General features: G+C 41.3%; 1 protein-coding gene and 1 pseudogene across 2 annotated transcripts; both read right to left on the reverse strand.

Annotated features, from left to right (window-relative positions):
- Window positions 1-1,452: 1,452 nt before the first annotated feature.
- Window positions 1,453-13,855, reverse strand: LOC137287038 (uncharacterized). Of its 2 annotated transcripts, XM_067819147.1 has the most exons (12): window positions 13,210-13,855; window positions 10,663-10,822; window positions 8,728-8,898; window positions 7,110-7,201; window positions 6,408-6,634; window positions 5,385-5,635; window positions 4,914-5,136; window positions 4,470-4,565; window positions 3,850-4,061; window positions 3,332-3,532; window positions 2,787-2,961; window positions 1,453-2,019 (listed from the first exon to the last, which is right to left on the reverse strand). In XM_067819147.1, exons 1-12 carry the CDS (start codon window positions 13,497-13,499, stop codon window positions 1,904-1,906), a joined length of 2,214 nt encoding a protein of 737 aa, XP_067675248.1. In that variant the 5' UTR covers window positions 13,500-13,855; the 3' UTR covers window positions 1,453-1,903. The 2 variants fall into 2 exon arrangements, with proteins under 2 accessions (XP_067675248.1, XP_067675249.1); XM_067819148.1 differs by lacking the exon at window positions 4,470-4,565 and having other exon boundaries at window positions 13,210-13,531.
- Window positions 13,856-17,486: 3,631 nt separating this feature from the next.
- Window positions 17,487-25,050, reverse strand: LOC137287043 (uncharacterized; annotated as a pseudogene).
- Between the last annotated feature and the right edge of the window lie 350 nt (window positions 25,051-25,400).

A 25,400-nucleotide genomic window follows, 5' to 3' on the forward strand; every position in this document is an offset into this window, starting at 1 on the left:
ATATGTATGCCTTTATGTGGCTCTGTAATATTGGTGCATCAGTGTGTCACCTGTTATACATTTTACCTGTAGAGTCGGCGAGGGGCAGTATTGTGTATTTTAACGCAGCGTTAGCATGCACTAAAACCGTGTCCACCTGCAAAGAACATTAATGCCAAGGCCCATGAAGGTCCGGGGTAGAATAGGCCTTCAGCAAACCCATGCTTGCCATAAAAGACGACTATGATTGTCGTAAGAGGCGACTAACGGGATCGGGTTTTCAGACTTGCTGACTTAGTTGACACATGTCATTGGTTCCCATTTGCGCAGATCGACGCTCATGTTGTTGATCACTGGATTGTCTAGTCCAGACTCGATTATTTACAGACTGCCGCCATACAGTTGGAATATTGCTGTGTACGGTGTAAAGCCAAATTCACTCACTCAATCCTTAAAGGCAATAGTTATTTTCATAAGTTTTCTTTGTTGTTGCAATCATAGTTCCTCTACTGACAGATTCCCAGGCAACCAACTAAACAATAAACCGATTTCAAATCATTGAAGGGGTTTGAAGTGACGGCACATGTGATGATGTCATGTTGGGCAGAAGCAATTGCAGTCCGTTTGAGACAAAATGATCACACCAACGCGGTGTCCAATAAAACAGGCGACCAACTCCAGAATAAAGTGCATAACATTTGTCACAAAATAACCATTCAAGAAACAATCGTCATATATTTGTGCACGAGGTGCACGTGAGTAAAGAGCCGGAAATACCAATCAGCTCACGACTCCACGCGACCTATCGGTGATTTAATTGAAACAATGCGATATTATAAGGAGGTGAATTCTCATGCAGTGATCAGAACAATGCAGTTTCTGAAACTAATATTTTACAAAGAGAAATATTCTAGCACCCATTTTGTTCTGGCGTGTTAGGGGGTCATCATTTTTTTACACCTGTTCTGGTGTACTTGCAATCCATAAAAATCATCAACCACTTCCCCGCAGGTTCCCACACTGAGGGTCAGTTAACTGTTTATTGGACCGTACTCTTGTTTCATATCCAAGAGGATAACGGTCAGTAGTCCTGTGGTCTGAGTTGGCCGCGATTAAGATCCGAACAGAAGTAACGGAGATGTTAATTCAACGGGCAAAACTATGCATCAGCCAAGGCAGCGAAAACCCACCATAAATATTTCCAGCCACGTTGACATAAAGGGAGTTAGATTCGATCAGCCCTGGCATTCCATGGGTCTACAAACGCCACATCTACATATGACTTTCTCGACAGTACGCAGACATTTTCTCCAAAATCATCAGCATTTCTTTTGCATGGTAGTTTAGATCTCAATGTGTCAGCCCATCCGGTCGTCGTGCTGGTACAGGTTTCGGTGTGAATTATGAACTGATGATGGGACAATCTGATAATCCCGAGTTGTTCATAAAGCAATGACCACACTGACACAGACAGTTGTAAGAATATATTTCATATTTATTGGAGTGGATAAGAAAACATACAATGGTTGATAAAGATGAGAATGAATACAATGTAAAACGACATGGGATACATGAATGCTTTGTTATGCTTTAAATACTCCATTTGGACTGGGACAAAGGACATGCCTTTGCACCTGGTTGTGTATGGAGCCAACGCTTGGCCTTTCAAAACACTTGCTCTCATCACTGTTGATAAGTACTTCACTAGCACGTGTTCATGATATAGTCGCAATCCTACAATGGACTTTTAGAATGTGTTTCTCATGATTATAAACACGGTTTGTACCTTTGAGTTCGCAGATTAAACACACATAATGCATGACAAAAACGTGGCTTACAGACTGTGAAATTTGTTATGCACACTGATAGGGCTTATGATATGTTTTAGATGTACAGATTTTATAAGTCAATATTCATTTTCAGATTAATGACGACCAAGAACCTTTCGACCGACAACCTCGAACTTTCCAGAAAGGACTTTGGATCCAACATCCGGCTTTGCATTGGGCTGCTGACCCCCGACCCAGAATAATATGACACCTGAAACAATGTGTACTTTGTATATTATGACATGGAATAATACACTGCACAGAAAGACAGTATGGTCGGCATTCTGGAAGTTTATGGATGACAACGTTTCTATGCAGACTATTACATAGATATCAGGCTAGATGTAGTAGCCTTTTGATGGAATACCACTCAAATGTTTTGTACATCTACAGAAACCTGTTTCTTTCTGTTTTCAAATGGAATTTGATCTGTAAGAAGATTATCATATGTGGCTATGTGATAGTGGAAACTGGTAGAAGCTCACATAAAACATTTACTGATGTTTTTTTTCTCAAAACTCTCATACTTGTCAAACCGTGAAATGAAGCGGGCGTAAATATGAATCTTTCATATGTTTGAGAAATAGTGGTCATATGGTCTCATTAAAAGTATCTTTCTCTAATCGAACCATTTATATTATTTCATAAGATATATGACACCTCGGTGAGTATATTTGTGCACACTGTACTTCGGCTTCTGTCATTGGTTACGCTGTGTGATCACACTGGTTTTCACATTGTCAGATCATTTGTAGATTGGAAACAATAACATAAAATTATGTACCTGGCTCAAGAAACCCTCTCTTCTGGTCTGTTGATGTGCTAGGAGGTTTAGCCTACTCTTGGAACAGTGTGATGTGGCAGATATATATCATACAGTCAGTCATTCTATTGTCCGATCAATATTGGTTGATCATAGTGTTTGTTCGTAATTTTGTTGTAGTGAAAGTATCTCTTCAGCAGGACCAGTCAACTTACCTGGTTCAATCACCCATCCCTTCTCGTCAGTCCACACTGCCATAGATTCAGCCGAGATGGTGAAGTTCCACTGAGTCTGTACACCCCGTGGTGCAAACACTCTGTTGAAGTCCACCAGCTGAAGCTGTGGAACTGTCACAGTAGCGTTAGACCAGGATATATACACCTGGATCACCTGAAATATGATGTTACAAGACTTTTGGTCATGCGAGTGGACCTACTAGGCAGAACAGATATATTCTTTCTGAGTTTGAAATGCTAGTACTACTGGTACTTGTAACGTGGGTTGTTGTGTTTGAAAAAGCAGTTTTGTCTATTTGTTGCAAACACAATGAAATCAGGGTGAACTCTGGTCACATAAGCCAGACCACACTTTGCAACGTTTCCTCGTAGTCCTGACATACCATGGAAAGCAGTGTACATTATACCAATTAAGGAATTTCTGCAAATATACAACACTGTCTAAAGCATGACCGTCATGTGACATAGAATACAAAGAATACTAGACATAGAAGAATAGCGTTATACACTGAGCGCAAACATACCTCGTCAGCATCAAATGATCCTCGATTGCCGAGTATCACAGAAGCGGTGATGGCGTCCCCAGCTTTCACCATATTGGGATACTTCACACTCTCATACACAAAAGCGGTGAAGGACAGTCCATAGCCGAATGGGAAGAGTACTGGATACTTAGCGTAACGGTACGTGCGTCCCACCATGGAGTAGTTGGTAATGTCGGGCACCTTACAAAGCAATACAGGTATACAAGATCTGGTGGGTATGGACATCCACATCTACTTAGTAAAATCTGACATTCCTAGATGTTTTTCTATACGCCCTGCAGAATCAGATTACCTACTAGGAATCGGGCTCTAAGTGTCAGAGCATCAACGGGCCTTAAATGATGGAGACAACTGACCAATACAGTAACGTATGTGGTGCCCCACAATAGTGACTGAGATAATCTTATGATGTTTACTCTTGCTGTCCGGCTTTGGAATCTTGTTTCAATTAATGAAATCTGCCTACAAGCTATATTATTGAAGAAACGTTTTCGTACGCTGTTGATATACATTGGCCAAGTGATTGGAAGTCTTCCGGCTGGAACTGAATTTGGTCCCTCTGCAATAAGTATTCGTCGCAATGCCTCGCCTGTTGACTGGGCTGGGAAAAATAGTTCCATGATAGCCTGAACATTGGGACTCTCGACAGCCCAAGTAATGTTGAGCGGCCCCGCGTTGAAGAGAAGAAGGATGACCTTGGCACCAGTGGCTGGAAGGATGGACTAAATGACATTTAAACTTTGAACTTGACGTTCACGTGTCATTGAACTGACTACTTCACATCAGACCTTTGAACGCGTGTGTTCCATTCACTCTGAACAATGCTGAAAAACTTATCACGTAAGACGACAGAAATGGGCTTTTCATAGTGCACCACGATGAACAATCGAAACTGGGCCTTTGATATAAACAAGCATATAAATCACTTGGCTGTAACTGAAAACCATCCCTGAAAATTAGATATGCATAATATTTAATCGCATCGGTGAGGTACCGGAACAACGTTAATGAATTAACATTTAGTCTACGTATTCATTTTGTTTAAAGTGCACTTGTAACTTTATGACCCTCAACAAGTCGATAATGATAGTAACTGGGTCGTCTAGCCCCCACCTACCCTGACCGGCGTTGACAGCATCCTTTAACAGCTGCAGCTGTTGTCCTGGGAGATCAAGGTTGGCCTTGTCGTTACCTTCAGATTCTAGTTCTTGACCTGAATTAGTCAATACGTTTGATTGTGTGTGTCTCAACTAAATCTTCGTCGGCAATATAAGATATCAACGTAGTCTCAAGTTGATAGGTCATGGTAAATGTCAAGCTTCCAAGATAGAAGCCTACCTGAACAAGACTCCAGTTCAGCTTATTCGAATGAATGTAGCAGAGCTCTTGCACAAGTGATTATTTCGCGTAGAAAACGTCTAAAATGACTTCTATTTTGTAATTGTTGTGTCTTTTTTCTGATTTGGTCCTATTCATATCGTTAGGATAAAACTGTTTCTGACACTCCTAAAACAGACTACAAGAGAACGGGTCTTAAACCCAAAGGAAAACATCAGCTCACCTGTCCCCAGACAAACAAAAATGAGATCAGAGCCTTTCGCTGATGTCTGAACTTCCTGCGAGTTATACTGAGTACACTTGTTGTCGGTACAGCCAGCCCCAAACCGAACTGCAGACCAGAGGCGAGTTATGCCCTGAAGAGGGTTGGTGGTATATTTGAGGTTCATGTCAGGAGCATAGTTTCCAAACAACTGTATCGAATTGTTAGCCATAGGTCCAACAACCTGAAAGAAAAGCAAATATATAATTTATCACATCCATGGTGAATTTTGATAGTTTGATACACTTTACATTAATTTGTTGATGACAGAAAAATATTAATCGTATGTACACGGACATTGGTTTAGTCTCATTACCGATGGCAAAGTAAAACGAGCCTTCATGTTTCAAACAGGAATGGTAATGTTTCTCTTTCTTGACCCTGTGACTAAAATGTTCACTCATTCACTTTTCTAAATCAGCTCAAACTTACCGCCACATTCTTGTAGCTCGATGCCTTTAACGGAAGGACATTTTGGTTTTTCAACAACACAAATGATTTCAACGTTGCTTCTACGGACAAGTTTCTATGAGCCTCGCTCTGCAGTATTGACAGGTTAAGTTTGGTGTATTGATTCATTTCCGGTGGGTCAAACTCTCCAAGCCTCATTCTGGCGTTGAACAACGTCTTAACACTGGTCCTGACCTCGTCTTCAGTAAGCTTGCCTTGTTTAACAGCATCGACTGTAATACAACGGCAATATACACAGCATCCTCGGTGTTACCTATCGATAAATATGCCCGGATGTTTAATGTAGGAATAGGATTCTGGCCACGTTCAAATCTGATTGATTTAAGACATCCCCTTCAAGTTCTAAGTAACATATTAATAAATAATTATTCTTAACTTATTTCGTCCCAAACATTTATATGAATGAATATGTTTTGGCTAAAAAGGTATTTCCTGTGAGTGAGCGAAGGTATTGTCGATTCTTCATTATACATAGATTTCTGGAATGAGGAAGGAAGGACGTTTTGGAACCGAAAATATACTGACAGGTTTTTAAGTAATTTTTTTCTCTGACAAGGTGATGACTGCAACATATGTCATATTTGGGATTTCACTTTCTCAGTAAAGTACAAATTCTAGTACTTGTTTGGTTGAGTCCCATCCGGGATTCGAACCCGCATCCTCAGAGTCAGGCTCCTAATCGCCAGCACACAAAGTCAGCCGCCTAGCTCACAAGTCGCGGTGGCTGAGCGGGTTAGGCGGCTGACTTTGTGTGCTGGCGATTAGGTGCCTGACTCTGAAGGTGCAGGTTCGAATCCCGGATGGGACTCAACCAAAAAAGTACTAGAATTTGTACTTTACTGAGAAAGTGAAATCCCAAATATGACATATGTAGCATTTGACCACTTCTAAATGGCATCGTGTAATGAAGGTGATGACTGCTGGAATAAATCACATACATAACAACTATTGCATATATGTCATGAGATCTTAAACATCTTATACCAACTGAGAAGTAGACAGGCTGGTCCAGATTCGTGGAAAGTTCAAGGTTCAGTCCTGCCTTCACACACGCCGTAACAGTGTCAACGCTGTTGTTGATGTAGTGGTGTTCGCTGATGATGTTCTCAATGGCGGCTTGATCGCTGATGACGTAACCTTTGAAGCCCCATTCGTTTCTCAGGATATCAGTCAGGAGCTTCTTGTTGACACATGCTGGAACTCCGTTGATTCTGAATAGTTGTTACAGGTAAATTCCAGAAATGGATCATAAAGACGATTACTTGGACTATAGTGCTTGTAATGTTATGTTGCAATAATCTTTTCCGTAAGTATTCTGTAAATTTATGTGAAATTGAAACTTACGTGAACGTGGACATAAGACAATTAAGAAATAATGTTAAAAGAGCCAGAAGAAGCTGTAAATAATAGGTTGAGAGAGTTACATTGTAACGCTGGTTTGAAGAGTATTGCGGTTATTCATTAATTAGGAAGGAACCATCAAACCAAGGGATGCAGGTCTCAGACGTCTATCACTTTGAGGCAACATTCAGGGACGGGCTGGCTGCTGACGAACCAGGAAGCACAGTCGGGATGAACCAGCATTCAAAGCAGGATTCGAACAGTGATTCGATCACAGACTGATGGCGTGCCTTCTGGGCCACCTGTGTCAAGCACAAACATGAATGTTTCTGTAGTGGTACCCACTTGTTGAAGCTGCACATGAGGTTGTAGGTCCCAGCCTTGACACAGGAGCGGAAGGCTGGCAGAAACGTGGTCCGCCAGTCCCTTTCAGACACCTATAAAAAGCAACAGACATAAGCTGAAACACGTCTATACATTTACGTTCCCATACTTGCCTTTTGTTACTTAATCCCTAAAGTCACCTGATGAATGAAAGCGAACGACGAAAATGTGAAGCAGACTTCTAGTCGCTGATTGGGTTGATCCTGACTTACGTACAGGTAAATAGTTGGACTGGTGTTGATTTACTTTCTCGTACTACTATGTTAAAGGTCACATGCAACGCAAAACACAACTTTGCAGATTCTGGTACCTTTCGGTATGCACTTACCGAAACAAATCATAAAAAATGCCATTACAACCTATTAAGTTGTAAAAAAACGCGATGAAAAAAAAGCCCGCGAAATCGGAGTTCAAACGTTTCACTAAATTCCCCCCAGCGCTGGGGGGAAAACTGGTTTCAACAGCTGTGCTGCGCTGCGTCCATAACGCATGCGCAGTGAATAGTTTCGCGGAGCTTGGAACAGTATGTATGCCCAACGTCTGAGGTCGTGAGCAGTAGTCTAATCTTGGTTCTGTACACAAACAAGTAAATAATCTACTCGTTACGTAAAAAAAACTTGTTGATTGTGGTAAGCAGTCTCTGTCACAGAGCAAGCTCAGTGTCTGGTTTATTCACACCTATATGTCTGCCTGCCTGTCTGCTAAAGACAACATGCAATACACAGCTTCAATCATTGACCACGTGCAATTTGAACTTAACACCTATCAGACAATACGACATAAAGAAAATATGTTGATTTATGACTCGTGCACCCGAGTCCCGTGTCTGCCACATTACGTAATTAGGCAAGTGTGATACACATGACATGTTTTTATGTCTTTTGGTTGCAAACAAACTACATTCATTTTCTTCGGATGACTGGATCTGACGGAAACTGGTACAAACTCTTGTCAGTTTCAAGTCCTGCTTTGTACTTGGACGAATGACAGATGCCAGCCACGCAGTGGTTTACCATCTATACTGATATGATTTTTTATTGGATCGAGCGCAAATTCAGAGAACATGCATTTTCCAAATCCAACATCTCTATATATATTCTTCATGGATAGCGACTTCTTTTCGTGTATATGATTTTGTTTGACAACAGTATATGAATCCATGCTGAAACGACACATCAAGTACACAAAAAGAAGTTGTTATCCATAAAGAATCTTACTTTCTTGTGATGGGCTATACTTCTAAAATGCCCATCAAACAGATCATCTTTCTGTACACACAATGAACCCTCAGCATATCGGCAAAAGAAACAGCCAATCGGAAGCCGTCGTTACACTTGAGTGCATATCCACCCGCTATGACTGGGTTCGGTCTCCCGAGGGCTTCGTTTCGGGGGAAGTAAGCCCAAGAACAAAATATTGCACTTTTGAATCGCGATTGTACGCTTATAATTTTGTTTATTTGTTTTTTTTAAAAGCAGCAATGTATATTATATGTCATGAATAGGTGATAAATGTGTTTTAATTATGTTTGATTTTGGGTTGCATGTGATCTTTAACATGACCTTAATCTTTACCTTACCTTTGCATCAAATGAGAACCGCGACACGGGTATATTTTCAGGGCCGCCATGGACATTGAAGTGTTTGCAGCCAGCATTTGCTCTGATGTAACGAGGATCACTTCCCTGGAGACCCTTTACGAAATTTGAAGCGAAGACCCCTGTCAGAAATGGATCCTCCCCATATGTTTCCTGACGAAAGAGAACAATTTCATTGGAAGTGTATGAATACAAGACAAAGCCAGATATATTTCAACATCTCTATAGTGAATAATAGCTGGGATAATCTACAAGATATTTAGATAGTATCCCTGATAATAGTGACAAACACAACCTTTCGGAGCGTTCAGTTATATAGTAGTCCCAGAAATTATTGAAAATCATGTTGCGTCATGTAACTCATTACGTTTATTAACTTCTGGCGTTTTACTTACATAAACATGTTAAAACATCATCCTTTTACAGTCTCAGTCTTGTTTTAGTACTTTGTTAGACCTCCTCGCTCAGCAATGCATGCCTGAATACACCTAGGCACACTACCCATCAATGTTTGTAGGTAATCGTGTGACAGGGTATCCCAATATTTGACCACCTCGGCCTTCATATCTTCAATATTTCTCAGTCCCTTTTGGTTTATTCTGTCCTTCATGACTCCCCACACATTCTCAATTGGGTTTAGGTCTGGGCTGTAACTGGGCCAGTCTAAAACTTGAACATTTTCGCCCGACAACCACTGTTTTGTGTAGCGCGCAGTGTGTTTTGGGTCATTATCATGCTGGAAAATCCAATCATCTTCATACAATGTTTGTGCTGTCGGAAGAAGGTGACCATTTAGAATGTCAACGTATCTTTCTTTTGTCACGTTTCCCGTAAAAACACACAATGGCGTCACTCCGCGAGCCGATATGCCACCCCACATGTGAAACTTCGGGCTATGTTTTGGTCGCTGGTAGATAGGTTTGACAGTATCTTTGGTCCAAATTTTCACACAATTAGGGAAAAGCCAAACAGAACTTTCATCCGAAAAGAAAACATTATCCCAATCTTGATTTTCATGAGCCCGACACCAGTTTAAACGTTTTTCCTTTTGTGCATCTTTCATCAACGGCGAGGGAATTCCACGTTTTTTCACCCAAATAAGTCTCTGTAATTCCTGCCTAACTGTTTCATTGCATACCTGAGGACTTCCTCTGCTAATCATTTCATTTCTGATGTTCTCAACACTTTTCAATTTGCCCCTACTCACAATCTGCCCAAGTCTTCGGCGATCCACAACACTGAATTTCCTAGGCCGACCTGCCCCTGTTTTGTGCTCTATCCCGGTTCCTGTTTGAATATTCTTCAAAGTTCTGTATACTGTAGACAGAGGAATACCATGTCTACAAGCTAACACTTTAGCATCAGCCTCACCCCTTTCAAAATCATCTAGAATGAGCTTTCTTTTCTCTCTTGCTGTAAATTCTGCCATGTCAACACAGGAAGCCGTCTGCTCAGACAAGGGAGATAACTCTTGACGCAATGAGCTGCCTTCTAAGCCTTCAAGAGTTGTCTCCCTTATTTAGTATGCTTAGTGCATAGTGAAAGCCCTTTTTCCAATGTTAGCATCATTAGGAAAAAAACAAAGATTTTCTCAATAATTTCTGGGAACACTGTATGTGCGGAGCCAAATATGCTGCAAACCTAAGAGTAATTCATATTTCTCAGTATTGAATGGTGCTGTTTTTGATCGGATTAACATCTAACTGTCATTGATTCTTTCCCCCTCGTATGTCTGCTGGTCTTATTCAAACATTCATTTAGACAGCTATTACCACGAATGCCTCTGGGAGACTTATATTGCACTTGCACTTCAAGAAAATCCTTGATTGATTGCTGTTGAAGGTTCTGATCCTTCTTCCCGTTTTCCCGTAAATTTCTCTCCTACGTTTCAGCTTCGAGAATTCATGGGTCTCTCACCTGATTCCTGCCCCACCTGGGGTCTCTGACGATGTTGATGACCGGACTGAAACAGCTGATACCCTTGTGGTCTCCATATTGTCCTTTCCTCATGTAGTCATTAAACTTAGCCCTCACCTCTTCACCAGTTGCCTGGGCTACTCGGAATATCAGATCAGGGCTGAACAAAGGGATGAAAGTAGGCCCTGGTTCAAAATTTGGTACAGCTTGACATTGTATAAAGATACGCAAAAAAGCACCTTTCAGGAAATTGGTGAGCTGCAATACTCTGAACGCATAAGCTCCGATGGCTCTCAAAACAAGTTATTAATAAAATCCGCACACCGGTTGATCCTAAATATCTCACTTGTTACATTAAAATACGTCTTGGGAAGACGTTAATCAAGTGCGGATCCGGAGACTCGTGGGATCCGTTAGGAGCGAAACATTTTAACGTGTGCACAGCCAGTGGCGTTTCAAATGCCCCTTGCTGTACGGCTGAAACAGTGGCGATACGAACTTACAGTGTACCTCACTCTCTCATATATCACGTATGGATAAGAATAACCCTGTCCTTTTGGCGTAGGGGCGGTGGGATAGCCTGGTGCCTAAATTCTTCAGTAATCACGCCTAGGACCAAAGTTCGATTCCCACATGGGTACAGTGTGAAGCCCATTTCTGGTGTCCAAAGTCGTGACATTGCTGGAATATTGCTAAAAGAAGCGTAAAACCAGATTACTCACTCACATATGATGTACATACCCGAAAGGGGGTGAGTATGTTTTCGGTACGTACATCATAAGTGAGTGAGTGAGTGAGTGAGTGAGTGAGTGAGTGAGTTATGATCTTAGTCACAGCGGCAGTATTTCCTACTCACTAACGCAAGGGCCCATGAAGATCCAGGTTAAAACCGATCATCGGTAACCCATGTTTGTCAAAGCCAACAAACGGGATCGGATGGTAGACTCGCTGACTGGGCTGACACATATCATCGTATCCCAGCTCCGCTGAGCGATGTCCATGCTGTTGATCCCTGGATTATGGCTGAAGTATTGCTGAGTGCGATGTAAAACTAAACTCAATCTCTCACCAACGCAAGTTAAACAAGCCATAATACATAAAGGCATTATACAACAATATACAAAGAACAGTAAAAGAACTGAAATACACCTGGCGGGTGAAGCGTTCATATTTTCACGACAATACAACATACAAGTGTGCATTAGATCGCCCGTGGCAAAGGGTAAATCACCACACTACGGACTTTCCTTTGCTTTCGCAAGTTAACACGGAGTTGTTTTTCTTATAAAACATACGCACACTAATGTAAATAATAAGTGTCTGATGTGTCGCAAAATGCGTGTTAATGCCTGTCGATATGGCCCAATAATGACATCAGTGATGCATAATTTGATCCTTTGTGTGTTAATAGTTGTAGCATATATAACACACTACCACTGCAGCACGTATTACTCACATTAACATACCGTTGCAGATGTTACCTAACATTTCAGCACTACAAAATAATGTTGTTCTGAATAATACAGCACGAACTACATATTAAACGCAACACTTATATAGTGTTTGAGTTACAAGTACGACACACACATTGTTTGACATTGTTTCATGCATTCAAATTAACAAAGACAATGCCGACGCAGTATACATCATTTGTAACACATGAACAGGCTAAACTTCAAGCCTTCACTTGCCCAAGGGGCTACTGTGGCTGTAGGAATGCAATAAATGCCGTGTCAGGTCACAGCGAAATGAATAACAAACAAAGAGTGTTGTGCAAACGCCCTGTCCTCAGTTTTAACATTTAGCACTGCTATATGACTGTGTGCATCCTGCAGGTCGGGAGGACTGGAATTTCCTTTGTCTAACATCTATCATGATGATATCCTTATCTTACAATGGCTATAGTGTGTATACACTTAAATATACTTCCGTACTGATGCAAGACACTGAGTGGTCACGGTCGATTACACATATACTACACATCCATATTCCTCACAGCATAGTGCTCTACGTCGTTGCTGTAAATAAATGAATTATTGTTATATGGGAATTTCTCTACCGCAATATAACTTAAGTAAGTGGAAATGGTTTTAGGCCGATGCAACGACATGCCAGCGATACAACGGTGAGGGACAACAGAAACAGGCCCACACATTGCATTCTCCGGTGTTTAACGTGTCGATCGATGGCTTGCACCAATATGTTACCTCAATATCCTACTATACGATAAGCATGGACACACACACACACACACACACACACACACACACACACACACACACACACACACACACACACACACACACACACACACACACACACACACACAAACCAACAAAAAAAACAAAAAAAACCCACACACATACACACACACACCAAATAAAAATGAATGAATAAATAAATAAATGCAAAAAATAAGGAAAATAGAGCAAACCCAAAGCAAGCATGGTCAATGTATGATGATATTTGTAGATGTTGTACATAGCATGTAGGTCGAACATAAAAGAGGGGTATGAGTGATATAGTATATATTTATTATCGTCTTACCTAAATGAGGCTCCAAGTCCTATGGCCTGGGGGAAGGAGGTAGCGTCCCCAGCCCCAGCGTCCCCTCGGAGACACTCGGTGTTCCATGAGTAAGGTTTGATGCCCAGTCGGGGAATACCAGGGGCAGGGCCAGCCTTAGGCCCTGATCCCCCACGTGACATCTGCAGTTTGATCTCGTCCAGGGTGAGACGACCCACGAGATCGTTGACTCTATCCCCCCAGGGAAGAGACGTATTTCTGAAGGGGAAGTCCCCAGCTACGAGGGGAGCAAGGTAGAGGAGGAGAAGCATAGGGACGATACCGTGTGTATGACTGGCGTTGTGACTGCACAGCCCGGATATATATGGATGTTGCCTATTTATAGACCAGTGTACTGAAATGTCTAGGTTTCCTGTTTTCCATGAGACTTATATAAGTCGCAATTACGCTTATTCATGGAATACTGTAAGGGACATTCTCGCGGTACAGAGCACGTTTCTGTCAAATGTCGATAACACGAGAATGCGATATTTGTACATGCTGTCAAATCTCGCAATCTCCCAATCTCGACTTGTCAAATAAGGCCACAAAAACACAAAATCGTGAGAACACGAGAATGCGACATTTCATTTTCTCGCGTTCTCGCAATCTTACGATCTCGCGTTTTAGACGTTGCGCATGCGCATTATCCTGAGGTCAAGGCGCATGCGCATGTTAGTAGCGTTGTGGTCATGCTTCATTCACGCTTTTCACTGCCCAAGTAGCATTTAACAAATTTATAACAATGCTTGAAAATCCTTTTGTAGTCTATGTAAGTCCGCTCCTGTTGTTATAATTTCTTATGTACTTCAAAATCCTGAACATGTTCAATATAATTTAATAAACGAAATAGTGAACATGGATGTCAAATATAAGCGGAAACACTAAAGTGTGCAGAAGCTGGAAAAAGGTTAAGGTCAGTGAGTGATAAACTATTGGTTCTTGGTGTAATGGCCTCGAACTCTACAGTGACGACAGATGGCCCATTGCGTCTCCATTTCGACGTGAGGTACACATAGATTTGCATGTCACCCAACACAAAAAGGATAGCACAATCAATCAGTGGGCTAACTGGTTTGTTTGAAGTTTACACACATTGAGGTTTACGTTTGTACTGACGCATTGAAGTAAAACCTTAAACCATGAGTGGAGCACATCACACAGCAAGTACTTTATATACATGAATAGAAACAATGGACTTTATATCGAAAGACTCTCTGGATGGCCAGCTGGGACTGCGTGGAATCAATTGTCATGATAGCCCAGGGACAGACCCTATAGTGTACAGGTGGTCTCAGTGTGAGCATGCTCTTCCATGATCATCATGTTCAGATATCTCAGATATAGTTAACACTATGACCTCCCAGGCCTGTCAGTTTTTTATTTCTGTACATTGTAAAAGGGGGCAAGAAGAGGTATGTATTAATATCGACCAAGAATCTTTTGTCCTGTAACCGGCAGTGGCCATTAATAACATTTGAGTCGATAGCTGGATTGGTGGTCTATTGCTGACCTCCTATCCAAAATGAAATGACATCTGAAAAATAGAATATTATTAGTAGCTATCACTACATCACAATGACGGATGGTTTCAAAAACAATAAGCTTGTCTCTTTTATCACCTACAGACTACATTATTTACTTAATATCAAGTAAAGCCAGTTGAAGACATGCAACAAAAAACCACCATCCCACTCACCCTTTGTATTAGCTGTCTGTTTGCAAATATCTCTGAAGCAGCACGAGACAACTTACCTGGCTCAACGACCCCCATCCCCCTCTCGTCAATCCGCAATGCCATAGATTCAGCCGAGATGGTGAAATTCCACTGAGTCAGAACATCTCTCTGTGCAAACATACTGTTGAAATCCACCAGTTGATGCTGTGCAGCTGTCACCATAGCGTTAGACCAGGATACATACACCTGGATGACCCGGAATATAGACAATTTCCAAAGTTAGTCATTGTCCGATGCTGGAACAATGTTGCAGTATGGGCAAGGGTGAAGTTTGAAGCTGTTTCCTTCATGCGTACACATCCGCATCAAATGATCGTCGATTGCCGAATGAGACAGAACGAGCCAAGTCGTAGAAGAAGCTGGTGTAGGACAGGCCGTAGCCGAAGGGGAAGAGAACTGGATACGTGGCGTACCGGTATGTGCGTTCAACCATTGAGTAGTTGGTCACGTCAGGCACCTTGTGGACGTAACGTATACAGATCACAACTGCATCAAGAAAACTATTATTTTAAGCGAAATAACTTACTAGTATCTACTAAAGGTAAGTGTTAGTACATGAAATCAATAACACCACAATTGTTTCTGGTCATGAATAAGCGTCGCTTTGTTAAGAATGCGATAGACAGGAATCTGTCAAGTAGGTAACTGACGCAGATATAGGCGTCATCGTCATCCGTTATCTGCTTCCAAGAATCAACTAGGCGTGAAAGAAAATTAGTGGCTGTATTGCAGTTGAAAGTGTCACCAGTTTCAAGTTTGAATGCCATCCAAAACATCTGTCGAATAAAGATAGAAATGTACAGGCAGGCTGATAAAGTGTAAATCTGACAGATCCTCAGTTAGATAAATTGTCTGCTGTTACAGGCACAATACATACGAGTTTTTCGGTTTGTAATAGCATTAGCGTTACCCCATCAGCGTAATCATGGACAGACCAGACTGGGTCTCATTTTGTTACTAATGGCGGTGGTCTGTAAATAATCGAGTCTGGACCAGACAATCCCGTCTCAATGAAATTAGCGAGCATGGTCCACCCGATCCCGTTAGTTGCCTCTTGCTCATGCTGTTGATCATTGGATTGTTTACAAGACCGCCGCCATATAACTGGAATAATGCTGAGTGCGGCGTAAAACTAAACTCACTCACTCATTTAATCGCTTATGACCTTGATCAAAACCCGAACAATGAATGATATGGAAGTGATAATTATTGCCATTAGGACTAAAATGCGATTCGAATCCCATCGATAGACAGAGTCTGCAATTATATCAAATGGAAATAAAATGTAATCTTTATTTTTCATATCGGTGAAAAGAATGAAAAATATCTATTAAAACTATTCGGTGACTGTTGTTACAGTTAATAATTTACCGTGACAAACAATGTAAGAAATCCCCTGTGAACCAGCGAAACAGAACAAAGACAAGTCTGAAACATTCAAATTCTGTATTATTATGCACCGAGAGCAAGGTATACGAAGTCACAAGTCAATTTCACAATACAGATTTCAAATACAATACAAATGCGTCAAAATCTAAAGTAGTAGGTCACAAAACATATAGTATGGCAAACTCACCAAAGTCTTAGTGTGAGAGAGAAACAGTCGTGCAGAATGTAACATTGTATATACAGAGGTTGGTTATTGTGTTGACGCCGGGCACACGCACAGATTAACTGGAGTACATAAGTCTGCCTGCTTTCGTCAACGCTTGACCTACGTAACCGCTGCCTGACAGCTCGCGGTGTTACATTCAGTATAACTGTTTCTCACTCTTAAAACAAGACTTTTGTGAGTTGATATTATATTTGTGATCGATTACTTTAGATTTGACTCAGTTGCATTGTACATGAAACCTCTTTTGTGAATCTTTATATTCTTGCCTATGTTTCCACAATAGAAAAAGGAATTGAAACTTTCAGACTTCTCAAAGTTATATTTTGCTGGTCCTCAGGGTATTTCTTATACCTTTTGTCACGGCAATTTTTAACTGTATATTACAAACACTTCGCGTCTTTCCTGATATCCAATCATATAATCTCATAAATGTTAAGCCTTTTGAATGAATGCATGTATTATTACGTACAGTATTTACCAACTCCATATTGCATTGGTCGTCGGCAATGATAACCTCTAGATCTGCTCTGTCATGCATTCTCATTTGTTGATTAGGGCTTCTGAATTCCAAATTCCGTTGGCTGAACATCTTCGACTCATTACCAACCCCAACCTCTGTCATGTCATAAGGTTAATAAACCTCTGAGACCTGCACTACAGGCATGTATAAAGTGTAATTAATTCAAATCGCTGTATTGAATCCGCCTTATATCTTACTGAAGAAAAGAGCAAACAGTTGTAAATCTGGCAACAACTAAACATTTCCGCAACTGGTAACATTACTAAACCAACATCGAGTACATTTTATCATTTTATGTGATGGAGATAATATTTATCTGCTTAGTTACAATATAAAGAGCGATGAAAATCCACTACCATGCGGTATAAGGACATGATTAATGCTTATTAATATCGGCCAAGTATTTTTTGTCCCATGACTGTGAACTGGCCGGGAATGACATTGGAGCTGATGGCTGGTTGGGCGTTTGGCTGCTGACCTCCTACCCAGAACGAAATGACACCTGCAAAGACAAAGTATATCTGAATTATTTTCTTACATGAACATGTTAAAGATGTGATTATCCTAGGAAAAAAAATCTTATGAAATTTACCATTTTGAAACTTGTACATGTCTGAATGTTTCTAAGTGATCCAAACCTAGGTTGTAATTAAATGAGGACGTACATATTTCCACGACGAAGATCAATTACTTGTAGAACACCGACTTAGTCAATAGTGGGAATATTCCAGAAAACCCGACCTGATATTAAGAACTAGTCACACTGCCAGAGTTACATTAAACGGCTTCATGAGGGAACAGAAAACACTCACGAGGAGGTCCGTGTAATCACAGGACTGACTGATTTCCCCAACTGCAAATACTTCCATCCAGGAAGATTACACGTTTACTAAATTATTACGTATGGGCATGCTTCTTTGAATAGGTGGAATTGTGCTATGAACAGCTGGTTTGTGTAGCGTAGTCTAAATTATGTATTATTGTGTGATGCTGCTGAATGTGACAATAAGGCAATACTTCCACTCTTTCATTGTGTTCTATCATAAAGCGAGGATTGTTTATCATTGAGTTAGCCACTCTGCTGTCTGGTCCAGACAGGTTTAGTATTGTGTTGTGACAGTATCTCTGTAGCAGCACGAGACAAGTGACCTGGCTCAACGACCCATCCCTTCTCGTCAGTCCACACTGCCATAGATTCAGCCGAGATGGTGAAGTTCCACTGAGTCTGTACACCCCGTGGTGCAAACACTCTGTTGAAGTCCACCAGCTGAAGCCGTGGAACTGTCACAGTAGCGTTAGACCAGGATATATACACCTGGATCACCTGAAATAGAGACAATTAGTCATGGTCCGCATATTTGGAGCATACTTGGGCTATGTCTTACTATGACTGACGTCTAAAGAAAGAGTGAGTGAGTTTTAGTTTTACGCCGCACTCAGCAATATTCCAGCTAAATGGCGGCGGTCTGTAAATAATCGAGTCTGAACCAGACAATCCAGTGATCAACAACATGAGCATCGATCTGCGTAATTGGGAACCGATGACATGTGTCAACCAAGTCAGCGAGCCTGACCACCCAATCCCGTTAGTCGCCTCTTACGACAAGCATAGTCGCCTTTTATGACAAGCATGGGTTGCTGAAGGCCTATTCTACCCCGGGTCCTTCACGGGTCTCTAAAGAAAGAACAACTGAAGAAAACTTCAGTTTTACATTCAATATGTTTACTGAGGTACTGTAGGTAAATGGTCAAAATGTATAGTTGGAAGAAGGTAAAAGAGTTCATAATGAAATCAAGTTTGTGCTACTTTGCTGCATTATGTTTTCTTACAGAACTCCATACCTCATCGCCATCAAAGGAGCCCTTATTGATAAGTGACACAGAACCAGTCAAGTCGGTCCCGGCTGTCACCTGATCGGGATACTCCAAGATGTCGTAGAAGAAGCTGGTGTAGGACAGGCCGTAGCCGAAGGGGAAGAGAACTGGATACGTGGCGTACCGGTATGTGCGTTCAACCATTGAGTAGTTGGTCATGTCAGGTACCTTTGTAGTTAGAATCGAAGGGGATATTTTACACATTGTCTTTATGTGACATTACCTTTTCTGATTTCATTTTCGACGTTAAGATAAAAAGTGATACACAACCATTCTTTCAAGACACATACTTGACGTTAACAAACAGGTCACTGGCTAAATTAAGAATAAATCAAATGAAGCCAGGGCGCAATCAAGCTGAGGACCTACCGTGTTGATATATTTTGGCCACGTTACCGGAAGTCTTCCTGCTGGAATTGAATCTGTCCCCTCTGCCAAAAGAACTCGCCGTAGAGCCTCACCTGTTGCTTGCGCTGGGAAAAATAGTTCCAACATCACCTGTACATTAGGACTTGCAGCAGCCCATGTAATGTTGAGGGGTCCTCCATTGAACAGAAGGAGGATGACTTTGGCACTGGATGCTGGAAGGAAACACATACTGATCACATGTACAGTGGTGCAGTCAGATAAAGAGTAAAAGTGAATATGTGAACATTCGTTTTCGTAACTGGATTAAACAATACGAATGTGAATATTAACTGTGTTGTTAATCTCCAACCTACCATGGCCAGCGTTGACAGCGTCCTGCAGCAACCGCAGCTGTTGTCCAGGGAGATCCAAGTTGGCCCTGTCGTTGCCCTCAGATTCTAATTCCTGACCTTATTGAAGACATGCATAAAGAATTTCGAAATCTCTTTTAGATGTCTTAGATGGAAAGAATGATGAATAACTGAAGCAAAGAGTTTATTATTTTACTTTAATATAGGGTGTTTTGGTGTTTATATTCGCCCCTACATAAAACATTTTTAACCAGCAACATCAGATCAGATGTAAACCTTATCAACAATGTGGTACATATGCTAACAGATATATGGGATTCAAAACACCCTTGCCTAGCATAAATGCTATCACACACACACACACACACACACACACACACACACACAAGCGTACGCATGCATGCACGCACACGCTTACAACATCTTCATCATGATACACATGACTCGCCCTCATTTCTTTACAATTCCACACCTATTTTGCTTGCAACGATACACAAATATATGCTGTGATATATATCTTCTGATATTGTTATGTGATTATGTCAATCATAGCACGTGTGATACGACAGTGTGTTATTATAATTAATTTCGTTATTACACAAGGGATAGTACTGTCATATGCTACTTGTACAAAGTAATGCAACACGAACATAAAACGGTGTATAGGTTTACATGTAACTAAGGCAAAGTTGCTGTTGAATAAGTATATTGACACAATCGTGCTGTTCTTATGCTGAACGCTTATGCTGCAAAATTTCAATTGCTCATAATCAGTTTCCAGTAACTTAGATACAGCGGGTTTGCAGACACTAAATTCTTGCAAAGACTCACTGATTGTTGATAAAAGTATGATAAATTCATACATCGTGTTCAGATTGTATAACGATGAGCTGGGACTTAGTTTATTTTGTTGCTATGTTGGAATATGGCCTATCAAATACTACGTGCAACGCCAAACGTTAGTTATAACTAACAGCTATAACAACACAGGCTTTAGCGTGTATCACTCATTAACTCACCTGTTCCAAGACACACAAATATGAGATCGGAGCCAGTTGCTGCTGTCTGGATTTCCTGGGAGTTATACTGACTGCATTTGTTGTCGGTGCATCCGGCACCATACCTCACTGTAGACCAGATGGACTGTACGCCTTGCAGTGGGTTGGTAGTGTATGTCGGGTTAATGTTTGGACCATAATCTCCAAACATTTGATATGTATTGTTGGCCATTGGTCCAACTACCTGGTAAACATTTTCATCATGTAAACAAATGCGCCGTGAAAGAGCAACAAGAACATGTGTGGAAAATAAATAAAAACATGTCGTATTAGGCGACAAACTGAATTTGTTGGTTACGTTTGGTAACTCGGGAACTCGGTATCAGTAGCGTATATCATTTCCACGATAGCTATCACTGAATTGTCTGACTCAGACACAGTTATTTATAAACTGTCGTCGTATATCTGGACACATGCACTATCTGTTCCAAATACTTACTGCCACGTTTTTGTAGTTTTGCGAATTTAACGGAAGCACGTTGTCTTCGTTTTTCAGCAATACAAACGTCTTTAATGCTGCCTCCACGGACAGGTTCCTGTGAGCCTCGCCCTGAACTATCGACATGTTCAACTTTGTGTATTGATTCATTTCCGGTGGGTCAAACTCTCCCAGCCTCATTCTGACGTTGAATAACGGCTTAGCAGTTTCTCTGACCTCGTCTTCAGTAAGTTTTCCTTGTTTCACAGCATCAACTGTATGACGAAAAATACCACATTGATCGCCCCGTGAATTTCAGAACCATTCATGCAAGCCAAGTCAGTGAGCCTGACCATCCGATCCCGTCAGTATTATCGGGCTCCTTTATCAATTACGAAGAACAAATCCTAGTCACATCACGCATCTCTGAAGTTTCGTATCAGGTTTGCCTTGGGCCTGGGCTTTCTGATGAGAGGAGGTCTGAACATTTTCATTATTCAGACTTCTTATTTCACAACCGGACATCATCGTACATAAATGTTCAGTTACCTAAGCCATGTGGCTTCCGAAATGTTCTTGTCTCAATTGGAACAATCAAATCTTCTAATAAAGCTGGTGAGGTTGCAATTAGTATTGATATTGTTACTGTTTATTGTTTCAATGTTCACACAATGTATTGGATACCGTCACTCAAGCAATCGTACATTGCAAATTGAAACTATAAATGATAACAGTAATGGTGGACATGTGCACAATTGAACACAGTCAAATATATCTGTCAAAATTTTAAGACAATAATGCTGACTGTAACTAGATAGACAACTGAGGAAGTGCTCAACGGTCACTCAATATATTCATTTTCGTACCCACTGAAAAGAACGCAGGAATATCGCTGTGATAGGACAATTCGAGGTTGCACCCAGCCTTCACACATGCTGTGACAGTGTCCACGCTGTTGTTGAGGTAGTGGTGTTGATAGATGACGTTCTCAATGGCGCCTTACTCACTGACAACGTAACCCTTGAAACCCCACTCAGTTCTCAGAATATCGGTCAGAAGCTTCTTGTTGGCACACACTGGAACTCCGTTGATGCTTATTAACAAGGGTTTCACATCATGAAATAGCCATGTATCATGGTTTAGCATTGAACAATATCCAACAAATGTGTGGCGCTCATATCGGCATATTCGTGCAAGAGACGAATGTTCCTCGAAAAACATGCATAATTTTTGTAGGTTCCATTGTCAGCCCTGGCAGGTTTACGGGAGAACATGAGGAATGGCCTAGGAGTTATTAATTGTTTTGACCAGGTCCATTTCACCTACCTGTTATAGCTACACATGACATTGTACGTCCCGGCCTTGACACAGGTACGGAAGGCTGGGAGAAAGGTAGTGCGCCAATCTCTTTCAGACACCTGAAAAGATCCATTCGGGATTACTGGATGTATTACTTCACAAGATCGTCCCGTATGAACACTATTTTTATTTACGTGTTTGCAAATGTATATATAGTTTGGATAACAACTTATTCGTTATTTGCAATTTAACTTGTTCGTTATTTTTAGTAGACTACTTCTTGTTCATTTGTTGGGTTGACAGGTGAAAATTAAGGCAAAGTGGCTTCAGCAAGAGATCGTGGACGTCATAACAGCACATGACGTCACCATCTGATCTAAAGTTACCTTTGCATTGAAAGAAGCGCGTTGAACAGATATGTCTTCCGGACCGCCATGGACATTGAAGTGTTTGCAGCCAGCGTTGGCTCTGACGTAGCGGGGATCACTTCCCTGGAGACCCCTCACAAAATATGCAGCAAAGACCCCCGACAAGAATGGATCCTCTCCATATGTCTCCTAAAGGAAAATTAATCTCGTCTAACAAAGCTGTGAGGGATGTGAGTATGAAACCACGAAGGTTGGTTTGTTTTTTAAGGCTATACTTAATAATATTTTTGACGGACTGAAAAGTGAGTTAATATTTAAAGTCAAATCGGCAATATTTCAGCCCTATCGTGGCGAGATCAAATTTGATCATAACGAATATGCATGTATTAGGAACTCGTCGTCAGTGGACAGCAAAGTAACTAGACTATCGTAATTCAAGCTTAAGACTAGCATGTGTTAAAACTAATAACAAGTTAAAAGCAGCATAGTTTGGGCTATACATAATATAAAATAGACTATAGATTACAACACCTGAAGGTAGATCACCATACTAGAAACCATTGCCGTCTGAAAAGAATCGAGTCTGTAGCCGTCAATCCACTGATTGACGTCATGAATGGGATATGGTGACATCTGTCAACCAATCTGACCACCCCATGGGTACCACTTGTTAACCTGATCTTCAGGAGTACAACCAAGATTCTATGTTCATGTATTGAAACGCCTGGACATACCATTTCGCACAGATAAATCATACAAAAGGCTGTGTCCTGAGAAGCATATTACACCTACCGGTTCATTAGGTCATGCAGGAAATCATCCTGTCGACAGCAGCATATCGAGAAAAAAGATTATTAACTTTTCTAAACCTTGCAAACTAGCTAACCACTTTTTCGATCTTAATTTCTATTAAGTGGGCATGTGTGTGTTTCAACATACGGGATAGAAAACGCCACTTTCAGAAAATAATTCTCAATTCATTTGAAGCAGATTCCATTGGGCGAAACATGCACAATGGCAGTGAAAATTCTGTAAGTGGATCTTTGACATTTAGCGATTAAGGAGGTTAGAGAGTAGAGTATACGTTTGTCCTGTGTCTCTCAGTACCTTCAACAGCTGATACATTTACTCCATTAAATGGTTTCCCTGAAATGCGACGGTGATAATTGAAAATGACATTTAGCACGTTCAATGGCCGGACATTAATCAAACAATATAGTATTTACTGATGCTGTGGAGTCTAGGAACGATATTCTCATCATTTGCAGGCCAGGAGGAAAAGAGTTGGGACTAGTTTCATCGTAAGCACGGCATGTTAACCGTCCTTATCCTTGTCGTTGTCGGTGATTCTATCTTTGCTGTCAAGGTTACTCTATAATTACAGGTAGATCACCTAAAGATAACACCGATATGCCGTCTGTGGTCTCTCACCTGATTCCTGCCCCACCTGGGGTCTCTCACGATGTTGATGACCGGACTGAAACAGCTGATACCCTTGTGGTCGCCATATATCCCATACCGTGTGTAGTTGTTGTATTTGGCTCTCACTTCCTCACCAGTGGCCTGGGCCACCCGGAATATCAGGTCAGGGCTACGGGGAACAACGAGACGATTTCAGTGTTTCAGGAATTAATATATCTAGCAACTATGCTGCTGTCTTTTAATCCATCGCATTTGCTATTGTCGTATAGTAAGAGTTACAGGACGCTTATTATGTACATTGCCTGCTCATGGCGATACGTGCATTATTATGACATCGTATCGCATGCCATAGATTGTTAAAGGCGTGTTTGTCCTGAGCTTTCATGTGATAGGTTCGAGCAATGCATGCACGTTCACCGTACATACCGGCATATATTATCTTGCATTTCAATCAACAAGCATCCATAGACTCCGCTCAACGAAGTAATAATGACTTACCTAAATGAGGCGCCTAGTCCTATGGACTGGGGAAATGAAGTAGCTTCACCTGCAGCCACGTCCCCCCTAAGACACTCGGTGTCCCAGGAGTAGGGTTTGATTCCCAATCTGAGTATCGCAGGAGCGGGACCAGCATTTGGTCCAGCACCCCCACGGGAAATCTGTAGTTTGATCTCGTCCAGGCTGAGACGACCCACGAGATCGTTGACTCTGTCATCCCAGGGTAGAGAGATATTTCTAAAAGGATAGTCTCCCACAACGAGGGGGGCAAGAACAAAAAGAAGGCTAATCATTTTGTACTGAAATAATGACTGTTGCACAAGGTAGGGATGTGTTACAGGGACATCGTGGTTGAGTTTATCTGTGGTTGTATACCTAACATACCATTATTAGATAAACATACTGGTACCGACCTACTTTTGTTGTGAGCCAATGAGAAACGCAAATAGAAAAGTAATAGTAACTATAATAGTAATAGTTCGCGTATATGGCGCTGATATCCAGGCTCATTGCTTGCTCACAGCGCTACGCTACCCCCAGTCATAGTACATTATCGTACTTTACGACACTTTTTCATCTACCTGGGGACCATACGACCATGCCGTGTGTTAGGGGCAGTGAACTAGACGCTCACATGACATCC

The sequence above is a fragment of the Haliotis asinina genome, chromosome 6, assembly GCF_037392515.1.
Source record: "Haliotis asinina isolate JCU_RB_2024 chromosome 6, JCU_Hal_asi_v2, whole genome shotgun sequence".
NCBI classification, from domain to species: domain Eukaryota; kingdom Metazoa; phylum Mollusca; class Gastropoda; order Lepetellida; family Haliotidae; genus Haliotis; species Haliotis asinina.